At 37.4% G+C, this 14,947-nt stretch overlaps 6 protein-coding genes across 6 annotated transcripts; 1 reads left to right on the top strand and 5 right to left on the bottom strand.

The window, feature by feature from the left end:
- The first annotated feature begins 327 nt into the window (after positions 1 to 327).
- LOC120947440 (cuticle protein 19-like) lies at positions 328 to 770 on the top strand. The gene has a single exon (XM_040362766.2). It carries the CDS (start codon positions 372 to 374, stop codon positions 759 to 761), a length of 390 nt encoding a protein of 129 aa, XP_040218700.2. The 5' UTR covers positions 328 to 371; the 3' UTR covers positions 762 to 770.
- Positions 771 to 3,058: 2,288 nt separating this feature from the next.
- On the bottom strand, positions 3,059 to 3,550 carry LOC125906557 (cuticle protein 19-like). Its single transcript, XM_049605971.1, has one exon. It carries the CDS (start codon positions 3,475 to 3,477, stop codon positions 3,088 to 3,090), a length of 390 nt encoding a protein of 129 aa, XP_049461928.1. The 5' UTR covers positions 3,478 to 3,550; the 3' UTR covers positions 3,059 to 3,087.
- Positions 3,551 to 4,858: 1,308 nt separating this feature from the next.
- Positions 4,859 to 5,379, bottom strand: LOC120947445 (cuticle protein 19-like). Its single transcript, XM_040362771.2, has one exon. It carries the CDS (start codon positions 5,295 to 5,297, stop codon positions 4,908 to 4,910), a length of 390 nt encoding a protein of 129 aa, XP_040218705.2. The 5' UTR covers positions 5,298 to 5,379; the 3' UTR covers positions 4,859 to 4,907.
- A 1,403-nt stretch (positions 5,380 to 6,782) lies between these two features.
- Positions 6,783 to 7,252, bottom strand: LOC120961398 (cuticle protein 19-like). The gene has a single exon (XM_040385111.2). It carries the CDS (start codon positions 7,241 to 7,243, stop codon positions 6,854 to 6,856), a length of 390 nt encoding a protein of 129 aa, XP_040241045.2. The 5' UTR covers positions 7,244 to 7,252; the 3' UTR covers positions 6,783 to 6,853.
- A 1,923-nt stretch (positions 7,253 to 9,175) lies between these two features.
- LOC125906559 (cuticle protein 19-like) lies at positions 9,176 to 9,720 on the bottom strand. The gene has a single exon (XM_049605973.1). It carries the CDS (start codon positions 9,638 to 9,640, stop codon positions 9,254 to 9,256), a length of 387 nt encoding a protein of 128 aa, XP_049461930.1. The 5' UTR covers positions 9,641 to 9,720; the 3' UTR covers positions 9,176 to 9,253.
- Positions 9,721 to 11,445: 1,725 nt separating this feature from the next.
- Positions 11,446 to 13,731, bottom strand: LOC120947448 (histidine-rich glycoprotein-like). The gene is made up of 2 exons (XM_049611194.1): positions 13,306 to 13,731; positions 11,446 to 11,964 (listed from the first exon to the last, which is right to left on the bottom strand). The coding sequence occupies exons 1-2, from the start codon at positions 13,692 to 13,694 to the stop codon at positions 11,484 to 11,486; spliced, it is 870 nt and encodes a 289-aa protein (XP_049467151.1). The 5' UTR covers positions 13,695 to 13,731; the 3' UTR covers positions 11,446 to 11,483.
- Positions 13,732 to 14,947: the final 1,216 nt, after the last annotated feature.

Consider the following 14,947-nt stretch of genomic DNA (forward strand, 5'->3'; position numbering starts at 1 on the left):
TAAATTTTGGTAAGGCAGAACACGGAAATAACACATAAGCGAAAGATTACGTAAAACTTATACAAAATCAAAAGTATTCATATGTCCGTAACCTAGGAACAATGTAAGGATTTGAAAATTAAAGCTGAATGTTCACGTATGAAACTGCGACCATTTTCTAAGGCGTGAAAGTCATTCCATGCTACGCCCACATGCAAGGTCATGCAATAGCTTGCCAAACATAAACAAACGAAAGGAAATCACACATTCATGCCCAACTCGTTTCACTTCGTATTTAAAGGCTCATACCCAACTCAAACGCCATCAGTTAACCGCCAGCCACAGCTCGATAAACATCCAACCAATCCACAAACCAAAGAAACCTTCCCAAAATGATGAAGATCACGATCGCCGCCCTCGCCCTGTTGGCCGTCGCCGTTGCTGCTTACGAACATGAGGACTATCATTCGCATCCCAGCTACAAGTTCGAGTATGGCGTAAAGGATCCTCACACCGGAGACCACAAGAGCCAGTGGGAACATCGCGACGGAGATGTCGTCAAGGGAGCGTACACTCTGGATGAAGCCGACGGAACCAAGCGAGTGGTTGAGTACTCGTCCGATAAGCACAACGGCTTCCAGGCTCACGTCAAGCGAGTGGGTCATGCTGACCATCCGGCCGTCTATGGACACCATGAGGCTGGACACTCGTACAGCCATGGACACGGCCATGGACATGGAAGCAGCTACGCCAACGGCAACCTGTACCAGCATCATCACTAAGGAGTATCTGTGATATATTCGTTTTGGTTCTGTTGAATATGAGAAGAATAAACATGAAATATTCTAAAAATTAAATTGTTTTGGCTGATACAACTCACCATTATACTTTTAAGCAATCTTTTCAACATTAAGAAATACTATTGATAATATAAACGATCGCACAAGTCCTGCGGGAAATTTCACTGGCGTGTTCAACGTGTTAACACTGAGTCTGTCATGGCTATCATATATGATAGCCAGTTATATTCCCTGGTGGGCCATGGCTATCATATACGACAGCCAAGGAGTATTGACTTTAAATGTTAATATCTTGTAACAGATAGGGGGTATTATCATGAAATTCTGCAAAAAGATATACAAAATGTTATGTTGTTGATAACATGATCAATATTTCCTTTTCATCAATGAAGCATCTTCATGAAAACTAATCTAAACATACCATCAAACTAATGTTTTGTCGATTTAATGATCGAAGCAAAGAAAAAAAAGCACAACAAGAAATTAATCAAAATTGTATTAAAATCCTTATTCTAATAACTTTTTTGTTTGTTAATATACAATTACATTTCCCTAAGAAAATGTCTGCCATAAAAAATGTAAACCAAAAGTGGCTGGCCCCCAGGGAAACATAACCAAAAATGATCTGGCACTCAAAGTATTAAAAGCGTAAATGGAACAATGAAAATCAAAATACACATACGATAAGTTACAAATTCGAGACATAGATAACACAAAATCATTAGAGCTAAACTATCGCTTCTTAAAATCAAGACTCTAGAACTCATGTTGTCTAAGTGTAGTACCTAATAGTTTGTAGCCAAGAAACAAAGGGTTATTAAAACGTTTAAAAGATACCATGGTACACTTTTCAACAGAGATCGTCAGACAGTTTTCATAACATCACCACGTTATGTCTGTCCGCTCCTGTAGTTCTATTCTTTAAAATAAATTAAGTTTTGAAAAGAAATTGAAATTAAATTAAATGGTATTGTGATAGCATAAAATTTTTAATCGTCTCAGGAACGTGCAGTTGCTATGCAATGATCGATCGATAAAATGAGATTGGTTGTACAGCTAGACTATTTTAAACATGAGTGATTAAAGTAATTATAGCTGTACGCATAAGAAACACCGTAGTGGAAATTGTTAATGAGTCTAAATTAATCAATTATGCAACATGGAAATTAAGTGACTTTTGCTAGAGTAATAGCTAAAATGCCGCTCAAAACAGCATGTGCCACTTTCACACACATGGTCACTAATCATGAGAAATCGTACGACACCAACGGTGAGTATCTTTGGCCATTTCAGGAAATAGTGAAGCGTGAAATCGCTTGAACTTCAAATTCTTGCTGCCACATATCTAACTCAGCGAATGAAGAAAAGAGACAGCGTTCAGTTTCGTTTGGCAGTTTCGTGTGAATTGTGAAGGCAAGGTTGATTTGTGGGCTGTTCGAGTTCATTGCGCCATTCGCTACGTTAGATTGGATCGATGGTATGGTTTACTATTGACACACCTCTACCATTTACATCATTTTTGAATACATGGAAACGCAGTGAACACAAGCTTCCGTATTATAATTTCTTTAAATTTGTATTATTATTTGAATAAAACGGACTGTTAGTCAAGAAATACAATCCAAAAAATATTGATGTTTTTTTCTTCAATATTAACTATCAATTGCAAGACTTGTATTTTATGTGAGGAAGTTTCATGTCATCACTCAATAATTTGTAAATTTGTGTATTGTGTTTTGAAAATGCTGGTTTTGAAATTGTCAAAATTACGCACCGTAAATTGATTCAAGTTTATTGGATAATAAAATCTCAAAAACTGAACACAGGCAGACATTATAACTCAATTATGGAGACGGTGTTTTCTTCAAAATTACATTAAAGATTCAAAGGAACAGAATTTCACAACACAGTTAGAAGGATTATTTTAGTATCAAATACTTTTGACTTGTTTCGATTGTTTCAGTACTAATACAGGGTTTCCATTATTCATTGGTTGATTATTTATTGGAAGTTTTTAAGCTCGTCTAACGATTCAATCATCATATCCCATAAATATTTGTTCGCTCTCACAATTAATTGCTATTATCTCGTTGCACATTAAAACACTTTAAACAAAATAATCCTGGAAAGCATAAACAATCTTTCCAACACACCAAAAGCATATGCGAGGAAGTAAATAAAAACCTTAGGTAAGCCTGAAAATCAGGGTGTCATAAATAATTGACAAAAACATAAAAGAAAAGTAGATTTGAGTAAATTCTACAATTTATTTTCAGTCAAACTCAAACAATACAATCTCAGATGATCCTCAGTGATGGTGCTGGTACAGGTTGCCGTTGGCGTAGCTGCTGCCATGTCCATGACCGTGTCCATGGCTGTACGAGTGTCCAGCCTCATGGTGTCCATACACTTCCGGGTGGTGAGCATGACCCACACGCTTGACGTGAGCCTGGAAGCCGTTGTGCTTATCGGACGAGTACTCAACCACTCGCTTGGTTCCATCGGCTTCATCCAGAGTGTACGCTCCCTTGACGACATCTCCGTCGCGATGTTCCCACTGGCTCTTGTGGTCTCCGGTGTGAGGATCCTTTACGCCATACTCGAACTTGTAGCTGGGATGCGAATGATAGTCCTCATGTTCGTAAGCAGCAACGGCTACGGCCAGTAGAGCGAGGGCGGCGATCGTGATCTTCATCATTTTGGGAAGGGTTCTTTGGTTTGTGGATTGGTTGGATGTTGTTCGAGCTGTGGCTGTCGGTTAACTGATGGCGTTTGAGTTGAGTATGAGGCTTTAAATACGAGGCGAAACGAGTTGGGCATGAATTTGTGGTTTCCTTTCGTTTGTTTATGTTTGGCAAGTTATTGCATGACCTTGCATGTGGGCGTAGCATGGAATGACTTTCACGCCTTAGAAAATGGTCGCAGTTTCATACGTGAACATTCAGCTTTAATTTTCAAATCCTTACATTGTTCCTAGGTAACGGACATATGAATACTTTTGATTTTGTATAAGTTTTACGTAATCTTTCGCTTATGTGTTATGTCCGTGTTCTGCCTTACCAAAATTTATTCATTTCTTTTTCATAAGAATTGATATGATAATATTCGACTTAAATATTATTAATAAATTAAACAACAGTATAAAACATAACATGTGATGAACACAAATTCAATCTTCAATGATTGTTCTTTGCCATTTATGATACAGGTGCTTCTACATGTAGGTCTAATTAAACTACCTGTTTTTTGTCAAATGATAAGTACAAATAAAAAGCTAAAATCAACACACTCTAACACTCCTGTAAAAATCGATGTTGAAAACGGTTTGACCATAAAACAACATATCAATTAACTAGGTCATTTTGAATATTTTGTTTAACAATCTTTTGGAAAGAAGTAAATCTATTAATTGGGTATAATCCGGAACAGTTGGATTGATTAAGCTTACCAAATTACACATTGTTATTTCTGTTAAGATAGACGAAGCGAATATGATCAGCGGTGTTCCTATGGTACAATTGTCAACTCGAACTACTCAATAACATGCCCGTGATGAGTTCAAGCCTAGAAAGGACCGTCCCCCCCGTAGCAAGGATTGACTATCCGACTGCGTGGTAATGAATTCAATCTCGAAAGCCTGTATAGGCCGGCATGTCCGTGTAGGACGTTTCTTAGGATATCAAATTCGTTCGGAATGTCAGCATACGCATCCTACAAATATATTCATCTTCTCAATTCAACAGCATGCATGATCAAACGCCGGTTTCAACCAGTTCACTCTTTCAAATGTTTCGCATAAGTTTGATCTATGTCACAAAAAGACTGAACTTCCTCAAGCGGTGGTCAAAGACCCGCGTGATCAGCGCGAGTTTGATCACAATACACCAAATTGTGGAAAGTTAATAAACAGAAGGAAATGTACGCTTTAAAAATAAAGTAAAAAGTTGTTCCATCGATATAATTACCAAACAAGATACACCAGATATGATAACAAAAACAATGAGAAAAAATCCTAATGGTCATACAAAGTGAAACAACAGAGATTTGTTGAGTATAATCAAGTTATCAGCCTCAATTTTATTTGTCTTTCAATCACAGGAACAAATTCCGAGCTACCACAAATGCTGCTTAGTGATGATGCTGGTACAGGTTGCCGTTGGCGTAGCTGCTGCCATGTCCATGACCGTGTCCATGGCTGTACGAGTGTCCAGCCTCATGGTGTCCATACACGGCCGGATGGTCAGCATGACCCACTCGCTTGACGTGAGCCTGGAAGCCGTTGTGCTTATCGGACGAGTACTCAACCACTCGCTTGGTTCCGTCGGCTTCATCCAGAGTGTATGCTCCCTTGACGACATCTCCATCCCGATGTTCCCACTGGCTTTTGTGGTCTCCGGTGTGAGGATCCTTTACGCCATACTCGAACTTGTAGCTGGGATGCGAATGATAGTCCTCATGTTCGTAAGCAGCAACGGCTACGGCCAGCAGTGCGAGGGCGGCGATCGTGATCTTCATCATTTTGGGAAGGTTTCTTTGGTTTGTGGATTGGTTGGATGTTGATCGAGCTGTGGCTGGCGGTGGACTGATGGCGTTTGAGTTGGGTATGAGGCCTTAAATACGAAGCGAAAGTGGTTGGGCATGAATGTGTGGTTTCCTTTCGTTTGTTTATGTTTGGCAAGTTATTGCATGACCTTGCAAGGCTGTATGGAAATTCTTGAATTGTATTTTTGGGATCTTTTGCAATAAATTTGTAAAATGAATTTGTTTGACGAAGTCTACCTTGGGTAGTTTAGTTTGTTTGATTCGCTAAATAACATTAAAATTAAAGCTCATCTGCAAGAACATATAATGCAGACATGGATCTTTTGAAATTACTAACGATTGTTGTGTTTAATTGTTGAAGTTAGTGTTAAAAAAACTACGCTCAATGAGGTAAATGGATGCGATGGGAGCGTTAAACTCCCACACATATAAAATGATACCAATTACTAGACTGACAAATTTGTTTAAAATTACCTGACAATCATTATGTTCAAAGATTGTTCAGTTATGTTTGTTTAATTATATATAAATCATGAATAAAATACATTTGAACAACATATTAAGCGTGATAAGATGTTGATTTATTTTTGAATAGTGTATTCGTACATATTGTTTATTTGTTTTCCTGGAGCAGGAGCGATTTGAATAGAATTACTTTTAATTAATGTATAATAATTCAATTCATGCATAAATATTGAATACGAAGTTGTTTTAGTTATGCAAATTGATTCATGATGGTATTTTGAAGGAATGGACCTGCCGTTTTGCTAGTATTTTGTTTATTTGGTTCCAATACATAATGAAGTCATCCAGCCTAGCGATACCAATATAAGTTTCACCAGTATTTATTTTTCTCTAACTATTCGCACTCCGTGTAATATTAAAATCACACGTTGTGGAAGATATTTTTCAAATATAGAATATATCAGTTTATTGTCATCATATCGATTTGGTTTTTTTTTATTTAAAAATTGATCATTAGTTTGCTTAATGAAGGATTTTTAGAAATCAGGTTTCGATTTAAGAATACAGATTTATTGAGTTCTTTTTATTGCTTCTCTGATTCTTTAAAAATTTTAAACTAGTGGCAGTTATGGCAGTCATTAGAAAAGTCATTAGAAATTTTTCTTACATAAAAGGCAATTTAAACATAAGTGGCAAAACCGATTTTAAGGCCTGTCAGCAATCATATTTGAGAAACAATTGAAATATTACTCGGCATCATTTTCATTCATGATGGTAATCATTTATGAATCCTTAGTCAAACAAAAGTGAAGTAAACTATAATTGGTAAATTATTCTATACCAAAAACAATATTTATAATGCGCTGCAAAAATATACATTTCCGATATCGCTTGGGTAAAGAAAGCACAGACTATCAAACCAAAGAAAGTTTATGATGAAAATGTCTAAGTGTTCCTTTAAAATGTAGATTGATTGTAGCAAACAAAATACGCAAATTTATAACTGAAAAGGTAACTTTATTCATTCGTATTTACAGGAACTGAAACGGAACTATCACAGATAGCTATCAATGATGATGCTGGTACAGGTTGCCGTTGGCGTAGCTGCTGCCATGTCCATGGCCGTGTCCATGGCTGTACGAGTGTCCAGCCTCATGGTGTCCATAGACGGCCGGATGGTCAGCATGACCCACTCGCTTGACGTGAGCCTGGAAGCCGTTGTGCTTATCGGACGAGTACTCAACCACTCGCTTGGTTCCGTCGGCTTCATCCAGAGTGTATGCTCCCTTGACGACATCTCCATCCCGATGTTCCCACTGGCTCTTGTGGTCTCCGGTGTGAGGATCCTTTACTCCATACTCGAACTTGTAGCTGGGATGCGAATGATAGTCCTCATGCTCGTAAGCAGCAACGGCTACGGCCAGCAGGGCGAGGGCGGCGATCGTGATCTTCATCATTTTGGGAAGGTTTCTTTGATTTTGGATTGGTTGGATGCAGATTGAGCTGTGGCGACTGACTGTTGGCTTTAGGATTGGGTATGACGGCTTAAATACGAAGCGAAGCGAGTAGGGCACGAATGTGTGTTTTCCTTTCGTTTGCTATGATTTTGTTCATGATTGAGTGACCTTGCATTAACGTTTGGAAAGCCGTTCGTTTGGCAAACCTTTTGTGTGGATTTGAGTGAATAATTTAATATGTTTTTTTACTTTTTTATTTATTGATAGTATAGTAGCTATGAAATTATTAATTGTATTTTCAGATTCTTTTAAGAGCATGAATTATTGTTTAAGTTTATGTATGTCATTCTTCTCTATCCTGTTTGAAAATTTTCATTAAAATTAGTTAAAATTTGGTTTTGGAGTACCAAAAAGCTTTTTTGATATATTCTGAACATTTTTTGATGACAAATAACATCACAAAGTTGAAAAAAACCATCAAAACCTTACAGGCCAAGTAAGTTAAGCTTTTAAAAAGTAATTAGTTGTTTATAACAACAATCATTACAATAATTATTGATTGAGGTTACTTATTCCATACAAAAGAAATGTAGGTGAAGGTGGTACTGTGAAGGGAAGTTTAAAGCTTTAATAGATCCATATGAAATATAAGCTTTTTCGATGTAGATTTGCTAGTTTATCTAGTTTATTAGTTTGCCCTATCTAAATTGGATGAAATTTTACTAGATTCAACCAGCGTTCTTTCTACATCAGAAAGGTTAAACATAGAGCCCGCGGGCGACATGCGGCCTGCGAAGCCTTTCAATCCGGCCCGCGCAGAACTTTGGCAGTTATTTGGATGAAACTGAAGAAAATTTTTTATTACGTGACAGTAAAAATGGATGTACTAATTTTTATCCACTGAGGAAGAAAATTTCACCACCCAGTCTCAATAGTTCGATTAACAAAGTGTGAAGTAAGTTTCGCATAGTGGCTGTTTAGAAGAAGGTATCCGCGAAGATGGCATGTAGCATGTGTTTTAGTTCTTGTTTGACTCCCCAAAGTCGATCTTATATTTTCCCATATTTTCACCCATTTTTTTACTTTGAGGCTTTCAGGAAAATTCGGAAAGCATGTATCGGAATAACACTTTCTTCACTTCATTGATGAGGGTTACTATTTAGCTACGCTTTTGCAAACATCAGGTCGATTTCTTTAAAAACTCGAAAAACCAAGTACATCAAAAAGGCGTGAATTGTATGCAACCGATTGGAAGTTGGTAGTCTCTTTTTCTTAAAAAAAGATCACATATCCAGCTAATATTTGAGGATATAGTGCTAACATGATGAGTTATCATTATTAGTCATTAGCGTTGTCAAAATGCAGCATTTGTTGTTCGTGTGTCGATATGTTGAGGCGATATACGAGGTTTCAAAGAATCGTCCAGGTAGCCTATCTGGAGTATTACATAAGAACGATAAATTGTCCGAGTTAGGGAAACCGCCTTCAAAGTTAAGTATGGGTAAATGTAAACTGCTTTACGTAGTTTAATTGTATTTCTATATTTCTTATTTCTACACAAATAACGAAGTGGAGTATTTGTTATCAAAAGTTTTATAGGTTTTATACTCACTACGAAAAAATTTAGATACAATTCTAGGTCAAAGAATAAGTCCTTAATGATTTTCGCCGATGGAAAGCACCATGTGGTGTAGTGGGTGATGGGGAAAACAGAAAAAAAATCAAAAATTTAAATTTCTTAATGTTAAATTTTAGTATAAAAAGGTGGAACTTTATTCACCAAAAATTGTCCACTCAAACCCCCCTCCCCTCTCGCTACCCAACACCGCTCAACTGCGGCCTACGGGAATATTTTCTTCTCTAATCCAGCCCGCGATACTAAACGAGTTTGACTCAATCATCTCAATAACTTTAACTAATAATCTGTAAAAATACATTTTAGCTTCTCTTTGCATTCTTTTATTTAAATCACATAATAAGGAACTTTCTCGCATCAAGTACATCTATATCCTAATGATGATGCTGGTACAGGTTGCCGTTGGCGTAGCTGCTGGCATGTCCATGACCGTGTCCACCGTACGAATGGCCAGCCTCATGGTGTCCATACACTTCCGGATGGTGAGCATGGCCCACTCGCTTGACGTGAGCCTGGAAGCCGTTGTGCTTATCGGAAGTGTATTCAACTACTCGCTCAGTTCCGTCGGCCTCGTGAAGGGTATATGCTCCCTTGACGACATCTCCATCTCGATGTTCCCACTGGCTCTTGTGATCTCCGGTGTGAGGATCCTTTACTCCATACTCGAACTTGTAGCTGGGATGCGAATGGTAGTCCTCGTGCTCGTAAGCAGCAACGGCTACGGCCAGCAGGGTGAGGGCGGCGATCGTGATTTTCATCATGTTCGAGTGATTGACTTCAATACTTCACAAAGAACGTTTCCGTATTGTTAAAGCTTCACAACTGTTGCTGTTTGGCCGACTGTTGCTGTTTGGTGAATTAGCCAGTTCTTAAATACCACCCACGACTCTCACAAACGCGGTCGCTCTTACTAAACCATTTGTTACGTGGCGTAATCGAAAACGCACAGCCTTGCATAGAATTAACACGAAATCAACCAAAAACCACGCATGCTTTCGGGCTGCTGGTGGTGGGTTTTGGTCTACAGTATTTCACCATCTCGCTTTCTGATTTTCAAGCCACGTATAGGTAGGGAATCATTTATTGGTTTGCTCGAATTAAAGCAATATATCTGCTCATATCTCTCATGAAGCAATGCTGGCTCACCGAGTGGCTTTCCGCAATGTGCATACTGAAACTGTGTATTATACGTTAAAATTGTTCTAAACAATATTTAAAGGGTGTTTGATGCAGAGCTTTCATTAAATTTACCATTACCGTTAGACAGTTATTTCGAATTATTTCTTTTTGCTTATAAAGTTTTACAAATATTTATTATATATTTAATGCCATTGGGTGTTTAATTGTATGTAATTTATGTTTTTGTAGTTTTTTTCTCTTCTTTAATGTTATTTTCATTTTCTAGCGTAATTGCTCATTGATTGTTATCTGTTGCATTTGGAATATTAGTTTGCAAATCTTTTCTGAAACACTATTAATATAGGAACCCTTAGCTCATAAAACTCTGAATAAAGTAGAGTGTGAGGAGGCACAATAACATTGAAATGAATAATTAAATTAATAAATAATTAACCAATCAATGCATTTCAATCATAGGAATAGTTTATTATCAATGTATCAACACATGTTCATAGTTTAGAAAATATACCTGATTTGTATTTTGTCTAATAAACCGAAACGAAAGAATGCCAAGATATTCAATAAATTATGTAAATGTTATAATATAATACCGTACGTTAAGGCATTATAAATTCTTGATGTGGTCGTATGCTTACTTACAAAATCTTTTAAAATTTAGATACATAGCATATGTAGTATTCGCTTCTGTAATTAGAACATTTGTTCATAACATAGGATAGAACAAATTGCTAACGTTGCCATTCAAAATCAAGGAGATCGACTAAATAAACTGCAATTACGGAATAGTATCAGTGAGCCCAACAAAATGGAACCCTTTGCCGAACCGTGAATAACCTCGTAAAGAGAAGAATAAGAAAAATAACGTAACATAAATGTAATTACCAAATAAAAGTCACAGGATTTAGTGCTGTTAATCTTCCTGTTTAATAATAGGCCCGTTAGTAATCATGTTTTTAGAAATATCGCATCACACCCTGAAGCATTAAGCCAAAATCGAAGAAATTTCCAAAATCGGTTAAAAAATAAAACATTAGTTTACTTTTTCACGAAAAGTATTTTCATTTTCAACGTTCGAACATGTCAAACATTTTGCGTTTTATCTATTATGATCAAATCATAAAGGAAGACAGTTGAACACATGCACATATATAACCGTCAGCTTGGAATTTTAAAGCCTTATTGATCTTGGCTACTATTAAACGCAACAAATTTATCACAGTATTTCTAAACACACGTTTAACAACTAGCGTTCTCATATATGTGATTAGTTCTAACGATGGTCGGATAGTTGTTGATCTCATTAGGGCAATGTTCACAAAAAATTGAAACACAAACATTACAACAAAATGTGCTTTTCCTGCTAATGAAACATAAAATGGTCCAACAAAACAGGGAAAAACACAGCAACGAAAATAAAAACCAAATATCCTTAGCAATTCAACTTCATTTATTCACAAATGTTCTTTAGTGATGGTGCTGGTACAGGTTGCCGTTAGCGTAGCTGCTGCCATGTCCATGACCGTGTCCATGGCTGTACGAGTGTCCAGCCTCATGGTGTCCATACACTTCCGGGTGTTGAGCATGACCCACACGCTTGACGTGAGCCTGGAAGCCGTTGTGCTTGTCGGACGAGTACTCAACCACTCGCTTGGTTCCGTCGGCTTCATCCAGAGTGTACGCTCCCTTGACGACATCTCCGTCCCGATGTTCCCACTGGCTCTTGTGGTCTCCGGTGTGAGGATCCTTTACGCCATACTCGAACTTGTAGCTGGGATGCGAATGATAGTCCTCATGTTCGTAAGCAGCAACGGCGTCGGCCAACAGGGCGAGGGCGGCGATCGTGATCTTCATCATGTTGGGAAGGTTTCTTTGGTTTGTGGATTGGTGAGCTGCAGATCGAGCTTTTGCTGTCGGTTGACTGATGGCGTTTGAGTTGAGTATGAGGCTTTAAATACGAAGCGAAGCGAGTTGGGCATGAATGTGTGGTTTCCTCTCGTTTGTTTATGTTTGGCAAGTTATTGCATGACCTTGCATGTGGGTGTAGCATGGGAATGACTTTCACGCCTTAGAAAATGGTCGCAGTTTCACACGTGAACATTCAGATTTAATTTTCGAATCCTTACATTGTTCCTAGGTCACGGACATAAGAAAAATTTTGATTTTGTATAAGTTTTACGTAATCTTTCGCTTATGTGTAATTTCTGTGTACTGCCTCACCAAAAAGTATTCATTTCTTTTCCATAAGAAATGATATGATACCATTCGACTAAAATGTTAGCAATCAATCAAACAACAGTATAAAACATAACATGTGATGAACACAAATTCAATTTTCAATCATTGTTCTTTGCCATTCATAATACAGATGCTTCTACATGTAGATCTGATTAAACTACCTGTTTTTTGTCAAATGATAAGTACAAATAAAAAGCTAAAATCAACACACTCTAACACTCCAGTAATAATCGATGTTGAAAACGGTTTGACCATAAAACAACATATCAATTAACTAGGTCATTTTGAATATTTTGTTTAACAATCTTTTGGAAAGAAGTAAATCTATTAATTGGGTTTAATCCGGAACAGTTGGATTGATTAAGCTTACCAAATTACACATTGTTATTTCTGTTCAGATAGACGAAGCGAATATGATCAGTGGTGTTCCTATGGTACAGTTGTCAACTCGAACTACTCAATAACATGCCCGTGATGGGTTCAAGCCTAGAAAGGACCGTCCCCCCCGTAGCAAGGATTGACTATCCGACTGCGTGGTAATGAATTCAATCTCGAAAGCCTGTATAGGCCGGCATGTCCGTGTAGGACGTTTCTTAGGAAATCAAATTCGTTCGGAATGTCAGCATACGCATCCTACAAATATATTCATCTTCTCAATTCAACAGCATGCATGATCAAACGCCGGTTTCAACCAGTTCACTCTTTCAAATGTTTCGCATAAGTTTGATCTATGTCACAAAAATACTGAACTTCCTCAAGCGGTGGTCAAAGGCCCGCGTGATCAGCGCGAGTTCGATCACAATACACCAAATTGTGGAAAGTTAATAAACAGAAGGAAATGTACGCTTTAAAAATAAAGTAAAAAGTTGTTCCATCGATATAATTACCAAACAAGATACACCAGATATGATAACAAAAACAATGAGAAAAAATCCTAATGGTCATACAAAGTGAAACAACAGAGATTTGTTGAGTATAATCAAGTTATCAGCCTCAATTTTATTCGTCTTCAAATCACAGGAACAAATTTCGAGCTACCACAAATGCTCCTTAGTGATGATGCTGGTACAGGTTGCCGTTGGCGTAGCTGCTGCCATGTCCATGGACGTGTCCATGACTGTACGAATGTCCAGCCTCATGGTGTCCATAGACGGCCGGATGGTCAGCATGGCCCACTCGCTTGACGTGAGCCTGGAAGCCGTTGTGCTTGTCGGACGAGTACTCAACCACTCGCTTGGTTCCGTCGGCTTCATCCAGAGTGTACGCTCCCTTGACGACATCTCCGTCGCGATGTTCCCACTGGCTCTTGTGGTCTCCGGTGTGAGGATCCTTTACGCCATACTCGAACTTGTAGCTGGGATGCGAATGATAGTCCTCATGTTCGTAAGCAGCAACGGCGACGGCCAGCAGAGCGAGGGCGGCGATCGTGATCTTCATCATTTTGGGAAGGTTTCTTTGGTTTGTGGATTGGTTAGATGCAGAGTAAGCAGTGGCTGCCGTACGACTGTTGACGTTTGAGTAAGGCAGGAGGGCTTATATACGAAGCGAAAAGAGTAGGGTTGGAAAGTGTGGCTTCCTTTCATTTGTTTATATTTGGCAAGTTACTGAGTGACCGTACCAGGCAGTATGTAACTGCTATAGTTATAGGTTTTTTAATGTTCATAACGAAGTTGTCTAATTGCTTGTTGTGCGTTAATTAGTAAATGTCAACAATATCAATGCATGATAATTTGTTGATCAACAAATGGTCTACGCCATTTCATCGTTTGCCGGATTTTTTATTGTTAATTGTTGTTCACAATATCCAAATACTTAATTGAGAGATGTATAACCCAGTTCTACGAGAGACAAAATCAAACAGCATAAGCTTACGCTGAGCATATGGTAAAGTAGCGCATCATACAAAATACATACTTAGAAATTGCGAAAAAATATTTTGGATTTTTTTAAAGATTTGTTTGGGTTTTCTGTACAATCACTGATGCTAACATAAGCAATTCAACCAAAATTAAAAAAAAAATCACTCAAACATAAATAAATCGCTTAATTTAATACATTCATGTAAGGGATATACAGAACACTAAAACATATAAATAAGCCACATTCACTTTAAAATGATTCCTTTGGCCTCACAAGATAATTTTTAAAATTGCTTGGCCGTCAACATATTTTAACCGTAAAATTTAAAACATTTGGCAGCATATTAAGCATGTCAAAATGTAAAATTATTGTAGTCTTTTTAATTTGTATTTATTGATTTTATGCATATTATCATTATATATTTTTTATGGAAAAGACTTAACATAGAACTCGCTAGTTTTTTATTACAAACAAATCTAAGAATTTTACTTAAAATTGACATGCTAGTTTATGTTTTTAGGTTGTCACAATTTTGCAGAATTTGCTTCAACTAAAAAAAGTATAATAAATTGGGTTTTATAAGTTTTTTGGCATTTATTGCTATAAGTACTATCCTAAAGAAACTTCCCATTCAAAAATGTACACTAGTTGATTAAAAAATACGTGTAAGACAAAAACGATTTCTGTAACCACCATTTCCCTAACAATTCTAGTATGGCATAAATCCTGCAAGATCAACAACAATCGATAGCAAATTCAACTTTAAAAACAATATTTATAATGCAAATCAAAATAGTACCTCTCCAAAATTTCTGCAGTAACACTACAAAAAA

Source organism: Anopheles coluzzii, chromosome 2 (genome assembly GCF_943734685.1).
Source record: "Anopheles coluzzii chromosome 2, AcolN3, whole genome shotgun sequence".
NCBI classification, from domain to species: domain Eukaryota; kingdom Metazoa; phylum Arthropoda; class Insecta; order Diptera; family Culicidae; genus Anopheles; species Anopheles coluzzii.

Coding starts and splice junctions, on each gene's coding strand:
- LOC120947440 (XM_040362766.2), top strand. CDS start 372: ATGATGAAGATCACGATCGCCGCCCTCGCCCTGTTGGCCGTCGCCGTT.
- LOC125906557 (XM_049605971.1), bottom strand. CDS start 3,477: ATGATGAAGATCACGATCGCCGCCCTCGCTCTACTGGCCGTAGCCGTT.
- LOC120947445 (XM_040362771.2), bottom strand. CDS start 5,297: ATGATGAAGATCACGATCGCCGCCCTCGCACTGCTGGCCGTAGCCGTT.
- LOC120961398 (XM_040385111.2), bottom strand. CDS start 7,243: ATGATGAAGATCACGATCGCCGCCCTCGCCCTGCTGGCCGTAGCCGTT.
- LOC125906559 (XM_049605973.1), bottom strand. CDS start 9,640: ATGATGAAAATCACGATCGCCGCCCTCACCCTGCTGGCCGTAGCCGTT.
- LOC120947448 (XM_049611194.1), bottom strand. CDS start 13,694: ATGATGAAGATCACGATCGCCGCCCTCGCTCTGCTGGCCGTCGCCGTT. Junction 11,965..13,305: donor CTGTACCAGCATCATCACTA/AGGAGCATTTGT, acceptor TCGTATTTAAAG/CCTCATACTCAACTCAAACG.